This window comes from Poecilia reticulata, linkage group LG2 (assembly GCF_000633615.1).
Source record: "Poecilia reticulata strain Guanapo linkage group LG2, Guppy_female_1.0+MT, whole genome shotgun sequence".
Lineage (NCBI taxonomy): Eukaryota > Metazoa > Chordata > Actinopteri > Cyprinodontiformes > Poeciliidae > Poecilia > Poecilia reticulata.
Window position 1 is genome coordinate 14411739 of NC_024332.1, and position 9253 is coordinate 14420991.

Sequence of the window (9253 nt, forward strand, 5' to 3'; positions counted from 1 at the left end):
ACGGCTACAGTTTGCACCATATTTATATCCCAGGGAAACAGAAAGTTAATAAATTAGAAGTTGCTAAAATCTGAAAACATAAACACTTTTTGTTGATGTGTGTATTTTTWWAAAAWTTTTTTTTTACCCTTTTGGCTGATTAAGATCAATAACTGGAACGTGGCATCTAAAAATTTAGCAACTTTAACTGTGTTTTTAATTTCTGTCATTTAGGTTTAACTCATTATTCTTCTGTTCCAGATGWAGGTATCTGAATTTGTTTGCTTTTTTTTCCTAGTGGTTACATTTACCTTATTGCAAATGCTAAGGTTAATTGTACCAATAAGTGCTAAATCAAGGATTTTGTTACAATTATTATTATTTTTTCCCCCTTGTGACTGACTACTCATTTAAAAATGGGCATTTTCTAAATKTATCACCTTGAATTAATGTTTCAGCAGGAAAAGATGGATTTATTTGAGGGATTTTTCACACTTTTCCACATTTCCCAGCTGCGTCAAAGAAACAGCAGCACAGTTTATCAGTCCCAGATTCTTAAGGTTACATATTCATAGTGTAAAATATGCTACCTTAACTTTACATGGGAATTAAATGAGGTGTAGCAGTGCACCCCAATAACTGGCCAACTCCAATAAAAAGATCATATAAACCCAATGCGATGGAATGAGCCTTGGTTGCATGTAAACGTGTTGTGTAAACGTGTTGTGTGGCATTTAAAAAAAAGGAACAACACAAATGCCAGATTAACATATTAAAATCTTTGGCTAATGTCTGAGTATGATTTGATATTTTATTTTGGTTCATTTTAGATTCCAGTTCCATTCCAACAATGATTATTGGTCTTTATATGGACACCATAACTTTAAAAAAAGAAAAAAAAAAGTCACTGAATTCCTAAAATAAATCACAGTCGACTGAAAAAGGTGGAATTTGATCAGCTTAATTATCTAAATATTCAGTTGATTTCTCCAATTTTTCCAAATCTGGCCTCTAAAGAACAATAATCTGAACTTGCTTTTGTGTCTTTCTGTGACATAACACCAGGTAGTTAAAACAATGAGGTGGCACGATGAGGGTAGGGTTAGGGTTAGAGGAGGCGTATTTCAGCAAAGGAACCCAGTCATTTCTAAAGAGAGGGAGGATTTGGTCAATTAGCAGAACCTGCTCTGTCTCGCACGATCCTCCTGAACGTTCCTTTAACGTTAATGAGTCATGGATTCTTGCAGTTTTAAATGAGCAAAAATACGGCTGTGCATCAGAGAGGAAAAAAAACAGAATTGTCTGACTCCWCTTCGGGAAAAAACAAGAGACTACAAACTAAATTCTGACTTGTGTGTATGTATCCATTTTTTGGGTGATATTTTAATCATTTTTAGAAACTCACCCATAAAACAGATTCCAACAATTTCCAAATATGTTTATTCTCTTCAAAGCCGAGGTTTAAAGTGGAGCTCTTCACAAACACAGGATGAATTCCTTTATGGGACGATCAATTCAGCCTTTGATTTGAGGAATTTCATTCTTCCGTTGTCATTAGCTCGTTAGCAGAAGACAACTGGAGGTTTGTYGTTCTTTGCTCTATTAAAAACTTAAACTCTCACCTGGAAGGATTCGACAGAGAACCGCTTTTGGGTGAGACCGAAGGAAGTTCAGTAGCTTTTTATTTAAGCCTGTAGACTTATCTGTGAAATATGGTGAGTTAATTTATTTAGATTTGGTATAAAAATGTTTTGTTCTGGCAGATGCAAGGATGCAAATGATTTTACCCTAGTTTAACATATATATTTTTTAAATTTAAGTAAGATCTTTAGAGTCTGGTCACTTGTGTTTTTCCCCTTTTCTCAGGAACGAAGGAGATGTGAAACTGAGGTTTATTTCCTGTGGAGCTGGCCGGGTGGATTTGGGTTGAACTTTTTAGCACCGGCCTGGTAGATGGATTAGCGTCTATCAATAATTTACCTCACCTWAGACTTAATGARAYGCTTCTGTYCCCACAGAACAATCCGAGTTTGGCTGAAGAGGGACAGCGGTCAGTACTGGCCAAGTGTTTACCACGCCATGCCCTGTAAGTTTCCCCTGTCTGTATTTCACGTCTGCACTGCTTCTTCTTAACCTGTTTTCACAATCTGATTGGTGCAGTAAAAATAATWGAAATAACACTTTGAGCCAAGTTGTTACTTATGGTCATAAGGAATCTCTCTTTTTTTTTTTTTTTTAAAGTCTGCAGATTTCACGCCCTGACAGAAATCAGAGTTCCTGCAGGAGTTTTTYATGTTCTTTCTCTTTGTGTGGCAACGCCGTACATTTTTGACAGTTTGCCCTCGTTTTCCTCCAGCTGGGCGGCTGAAGGAAATCCCATGTAACAATCAGCAAAATCTTCCGCCGACAATGTGAAGCATTTTGGTTTACTGACACAGGAATCCATGTTTCACACGCCAACCGTGAACGTTTGCATTTCTAAAGCGGACTTAAAATATGAATTAACCCAACTTTATTACAATTAAATGACTCCTATTAATGAGGTGATTTATTTAGTATATGAGATACATTAGGTCTTTTTTTTCTTCTTTTTTGTGAACCCTTAAGAAGAACAGTTTTCAGCCAACAATCTCCCGTGCCTCTTGACCTTTTCGTCCCTTTCATCATCTTCATGTTACAACCCCAAATGTCAAAAAAATAAAAAATCTTGGTTAATTTTATGCAATGGAGCAACATAAACCAATGCTTAATGGAGAAGTGGAAAGAAAATCAATTCTGGTTTTTTAAAATTACTTATATTAAAAAACAAAAGGCGGCTGGGCTTTTTTTTTCTATACCTCTAAATAAAATTCAACACAAATACTTCTAGAAGTCTCCCTGTCAGTAGATAGAGGAATTTAATGTCTGGCTAAATGCAGCTCAAAAAAAGAAAAATTGAAAAGAAGCAATAGAAGAACACAGCAAAAATATAAAAGATGGAGCTAAATGCAAGTAAGTTATTGTTATCCTTTAAACTTAAAAATATGCACTATTTACATATAAGTTCTCACTGAAATTTTTAACTAAACAAAATGTGAACATGTCCAGGGAGTGTGGATTTTTGTTTTTGCAGAACGTTGCATATGTCCTGCACACCAACATGTTTGTGCACATTTGTAGATTTATTTCTACTTTTATTCACATATCTCACACGTACAATCTGCCACGTGAAATTAATGCAAAATATACTGAATTTGATTCTGTATGTATGAACACTTTTTAATGCTTCTTTTACTTTTTTCTTTTACTTTTACCAGCTACTTATTCTGCAACATTTCAAACACAAACTACTAAAACCCAAAATGTCTTAGCAATAAGCATAAACTCCACAGACTGTAGTATGTGATCAGTAACAGGCTTCAATAACCTATTAATCAATCTATGTAACATTATTGAACTAATTACAATTGATAAAACTCAAAAAATCTAAAAATAAATGTAAATGTTGGGGGAAAAGTGAGTAACTTTGTGTCCRAATTCCTGACGCAAAATAAAAATGAACTTTATAAAACAGAGCTGTTGTTTTTAAGTTCAGATCGTTTTCGTCTCTGGATGCTRAAGCGTTTTTTTGTGGCTGCTTCAGATGCTAAGTTAACCTTAACCTTAACTTCTGTGGTAGCTTCAGAGCCTCACAAGACGCGTAAAACCAATGGTGTGATTTCCACAGCACTTTGCCACAGAAGATCTGGGTCAYGCTCGGTTTATGCTGCCAGTAAAGCCRTAGAGTTTTGAACAGAATTGGAGACATGTTATTTTTTACCGTTTATTTTGGTAACAATTAACTCTTTTTTTTTTTCTTCTCATGGTTTTTATCTGAACTGTTTCTGCGTTTTTATTGTCACTTTATTGTCATTTGTCACCTTTTTTTCTCTCTGGTTCTGTCTCGTGCTTCTGCATTTGTTAGGCAAACTTTGCTTATTTATAGTCACATGACCCACACTTAATAGTGGAACTCAAAACCGATGAGTAAGCCTGTTGACCGCAGCTCGAAGCTAAAGAAAAGTTTACATCTTTACATCTGTTTTATAGTCAGAGTGCTAGGACTTCAGACTCTGCTACTAACTAGAACTTCCCTCTCATAATGTTTTTTTCAGTTATTTTACATAATTTTGACTTAAAACAGACTTTCTTCTTTCATTTTTCTTGCAGCCTCATGTTCCTGTATGTCCTTTAACCCAGAAACCAGGAGGCTGTCTGTAGGTATGGATACAGGAAGTATCTGTGTAAGTAAAATCTCTACGACTCTTTCCTTCCTCAGCTGATCACTCAGTCAGCTGCTTTCCATTTTGTTCAGGCACTAAAAACACCTCAAGTATACAATATCAGTTTATGGGGGGAAAAAAAATGTTAAAGAGAGGAAGAAATAAAGTTGTACATGAATGAGCCGCAGCACTTAGCACTGCACTGTCGCATTAAAGAGCAACCAGCATGCGAAAATTGTCTCAGGTAGATCTTCTGGCAATTAGGAACCCAGTTTTCTCCTCTTTATGAAAGATGGAGTGCAACAAATCCCCGACGGTGTGCGCAGAAATCTTTTTTGATGAGATTGTTGGGGTTCATTAATGTGGGGATGCCATATCTGGGTCATTTATCTGCTGGCAACTCATCCACAATGTGCTTCYTGCAAGGAAATAAAAAACAAATCATGCAAATTGCTGCACAGCTGCTCTKGGCATCGCGACCTGCCACTGCTGTACATTGAGGTTGGTGTCTGTTGAAACAGGTCTGGGGCGCACACCTCCAAATTGCGTGTACACAAGTTGACACAGGGAGGCTATGAGCTTTTCAGGCTGAAGTTCAAATGCAAAATGTGCTAGTTGTGATGTACAAATGAAGTCCTGGAGTCATATTTAAGGATTTGGAGAATAAAAAAAAAAGAGAAGCAGAAGCATCATCTCATAAGCTAATGTTTAAAATACAGTTGTACATCAATGTGTAATACATTACATTAGCCGCAGTACAACCTGAGTTTGAGCAGCTTGCAATGAACAGTGAAAAATAAATGTCATACTCTGTGTGCTCAATACATTCTGAGTGTTCSGTGGAGACAGTCCTTCTATCTCCATAGAACAGGAGAAAGAAGAAGGAGAAAGTCCTTCTTTAAGCTGAAACTGATGGTAGAGGTGCAGAAATCTTTAAAATAGGAAAATCCAGCAGATACTAAGACCRTATTCAGCCCACGGTGACATTTTTAGGTTAGAAATTCAGAAAAAACAGCTGGGATAAAACTATTTGGTTTCTGAAAGCTCGATTGGGTCTTGCTGGCATCCACAGCGATGGCAGGTTGTCCAGGTTTGACCAGATCCAGGTCTTCTGGAGACCATGAAGCGATCTTGATCCTGTATGAAGGGGGCTTCATCTGCTCCTTAACAGAAAGTACCATTTATGTTACTTCCTTAAACCATTTAGCTTTTGTGTAATATTGTGTACATTATGTTAAAGGTCAGTGTGATCTTCTGAATTTATCCTAAATGTGTAGTGTGGATCAAAGTTTTAAAGTATCTTTCAAGTAAGACCTTATTTTTCCCAGTGCTTTCCACTATATTTTTATTTTACAATAAGTACTGGATTGCAGCTGCATTGCTTTGTTTTGTATGCTAACATATGAAATGACTCAAACTGGAGCACCAAAGATTGTGGTCTTTTTGACAAAATAAACTTGATGCAAAGCATCGTCATGGGGTTTGATTTTTGCCATATTTTGTTTTGGAACGAGAAAACCCCACGGGAAGAATCGGACGAGGCCACAACAGCACGGTGCAGATTTTAATCTCAGAACCTGAACTCTAAAAAGCTCCCACAAGGGTTTTAAATATAGTCGTTGCCTCAGAGGAAGCTGTCGTGCAGAACAACTTGTTTCTTTCTGCAGTSACCTGCAGGTTCTCCAGTCCTTTGTAGTCGTGTTTTGATGAAACGGTGTTTACTTTTCACCTCGTGTTCTGTGTCTCTTGGTCATTTTTATCATTCACCTCGTTGGGTACAAACAATCCTCTCTGTTTTTCTGTCTTTCAGGAGTTTATTCTGTCAGAGGACTACAACAAAATGACCCCGGCGCTCACATATCAGGGTGAGAAGCGACTCTTTTTATTTGTCGGTTATTTCTCATATTTTGAGGCAAACCGGGAGTTTGTAAAAACAGAAATTAATATGTTTAATCTTAGAAGACCTGAACATCATTCCTCTACTCCTACAGTGCTTTTCCACATCTTGTCACAAACATCAATGTWTGAATGTATGAATGAATGAATGAATGAGTTATTTGTCCACTCCTCTTCGTAAAATATCTCAGGCTTGGTCAGATTAAATGGAAAGTGCTTGTGAACATTGACGATGCCGTTCCAACGTGTGAATACATCTTGATCTAAACCAGAGGTTCCCAAACTGTGGGGCGCGCCCCCTRGRGGGGGCGCGGGAAGCCGTCTGGATGGAAACAAAAAAAGACTGAACGCTGTATGTGCTGGGTTTTTACCTTAGAATGGCCAACTCTCTGTTATTCCTATGTCAATTTGATACAGTAGGGGCTTCCACACTTCCCATATCTGTGTCCTCTGTCACTTTTATCAGCAGTTAAAAATGTTTAATCCGTTGTTAACATGTCGTAACCTGTTTTTCCGAGCCACCTTTAAATGCAACATGAGCGCTATGACGCTCGCGCTGGGTTTACACCTGTGCGGCAGTGAAGGAGACCTCCTGCTGCTGTGCAGAGCTACGCAGGTGTGTTAGGATCATTGCACCAAACCAGCAAAACGCAAAGAACTTTTCACAGTTTTTCCCCCAAACTAACAGACTGTTGAGTAAAGCTGCTGGATGCAGGTAAAGTTAGCTAAAAGATGACGAGCTAATATCAATACAGCACCTTAAGCTTAACAAGTAGCCTGTAGGGTACCGATGTTGTCTATGTTCAGCTACGATTCATTTTGCCCCCCAAAAAAGTCGATTCCCATAATTAATCATAATTAATCAATTAATCATATTGTTTTTTTTCCTTCTTTTWWAAAAAAAAGAAGGCTCAGGCCGGAGCCTTTGTATTAGCTCGTTTCTGGTACGCCCGTTAATCTGAYGCACAAGAGGCGTTCGCAAATAACGTCGGCGTCCAGAGTTCAGCGTTTTAAAGAAGGATTTTTCTTCAACAACATTACATGAATCCACGTGAAATTTTAACAACGCTTTGTATCAATTGAATAACCTAAATAACAGATTACAAACAATAAAGTCTTTGTTGTTGAGCTCACACGTCTATTTATTCAATAATTTAGCAGCAAAAACGGTTTTTGGATTTAAAATTGTACTTATTTTGTTGCTATACAAATTTAGTTTAAAATGTGATTAATTGCTTTTAATTAAATACAGAAACTCCAATTAACTCAATTAAAATTTTAATCAACTCCCCCCACTTGTAACATCCAACTAAATATTGAAGCTTGTATTTGTAGCAACACACAGTGTGAAGAGGAACGAATACTTCTGTCATCGGATCAAGATGCTTTCATTTCTTGGGGTTTTGACCCTAATAATCGGGTTTTACTCCACTTTTCTATGGCATGTTATAACATTGTAATGCTACGCAGTGTTATCTCGGTTTCTCGTGTCTTTTACTCTCTGTGCTCACAATTCCTTCCCGATTATAATTCACTCCAGACGCAGGCTCCTGTACCGTAGSGCTGATCGATTGGTCTTAACCAGATCGTTTTTGTCTGCTCTCTCTGCCTGCAGCCCATCAGGGCCGAGTGGCGGTGGTGCTCTTTGTGTTGGAGATGGAGTGGCTGCTGAGCACGGGCCAGGACAGAAACTTCACCTGGCACTGCTCGGAGAGCGGCCAGCAGCTGGGGACGTACCGCACCGCGGCCTGGGTCTCAGGACTGCAGTATCCTTCAACACCTCCTGTTATCGTCATCTGCAGGTCACCTTGCCATGCAGAGGCGAACATTCACACAAAGTGCTTCGAATTTGGTAAAAAAAAAAAAAACAAATAAATAACTGTCTATAATAGTGAAAGCCTGCTCTAATTTAAGAATGGAGCAATTAGAAAAAGAAAAAAAAAAGCAGGGCAATTGAGATTAACTTCCAGTGGGTTTGTGCTAATGGAAAGGACAAACAATACGAATCAGTCATGCTGCTGTCAAGGAAACGGTCTGAGTGGGTTTCTGTAATGGGCAGATGAAAGGCTGCGAGTGCTCGGCAGCAACACCGATCCATACAAATGAACCCGCCGCCGGGTCACGCAGCGATGATATCCTGCCTCGGCTCGCTGGCAGCGCGTGGAACCGGCTGAGACTTTTTTTCTTTTTCTTTTTTTTTCTGGAGGCTGTGTTGGCGTGGTGGAAGTAAGTGTTTGCTGCCAGTCGGCATTAAACTCACAGTAACGGTGTTACACCGAGGATGAATTTGTTTTCCAGGCAGATGCTGCTGTTTAGCAGGACGTTAGTGGATTATAAATAAAGACAAATCACATGTAGGTCTCTAAGGTCAATTAACCAAAAATGTTGAATGATTTTAATCAGATCKTTTTTGAGAATCATCATCATCCCAGGAAATACATGCAACTGCGTAAGGAGACTATTCAACAATGGAGCTTGCATTTTAACGCCAGGCATCCACTTCTATAAAAACCTAACCGCAGTATGAACATGATGATGCAGGTATTTATTATAGTCTTTTCTTTTTTTCTTTACAAGAAATGATGGCAGTGAAATGGAATAATAAACATTAGACTACAGGGATCCATTGATGTCTGGGAAAGTCTGGAGTCTATTTATTTATTGTTTTACATTTTCTGCAGCTGGACTRTTTTAAGTATAGAAAAAMGATCAATAGGAAAACAAGTTCCCGCTTTCCAGATTTTATCTCTTATTGTGTCATCTAAAAGAAAACAAATCTGAATTTCTACATAGAGCAATTCTTAAATTGATTTAAATTCGATTTGGATCGTTTAGCTGTGAGTTGAAACATCTCAACATAATTTTYTTTTTCGAGGTTCCTGTGAAATCAGTTTTTAATGCTGCCGTKTTCGGAAATTAGTTTTATGTTTTGGGTTGTAATTGTATTAGTTTAAAATGTGAAAGCTAAAAATCTGTTTTGAAAGGAAAAACAGACCGTAAAAAAATGTTTGTTTTTTTGTTGTTTTTTTTTGCAATTTTGATTTAGGCTTACAAATGACATCTTTGGCTTCTTGACCTACCTGATAAAGGTTTTGCAGATTTATGCAGTTTTGGGAAATCTAAGTGTGATGGATTTT

At 37.8% G+C, this 9253-nt stretch overlaps 1 protein-coding gene across 1 annotated transcript in view; it reads left to right on the forward strand.

Annotated features, from left to right (window-relative positions):
- wdfy2 (WD repeat and FYVE domain containing 2) overlaps positions 1 to 9253 on the forward strand; it is a 21174-nt gene that overhangs the window by 1154 nt on the left and 10767 nt on the right. Inside the window, exons 2-5 of the mRNA XM_017309045.1 lie at positions 1998 to 2065; positions 4168 to 4241; positions 6031 to 6085; positions 7732 to 7983. Coding sequence (XP_017164534.1) covers positions 1998 to 2065; positions 4168 to 4241; positions 6031 to 6085; positions 7732 to 7983 — 449 coding nt within the window. The remainder of the gene's footprint in view (positions 1 to 1997; positions 2066 to 4167; positions 4242 to 6030; positions 6086 to 7731; positions 7984 to 9253) is intronic.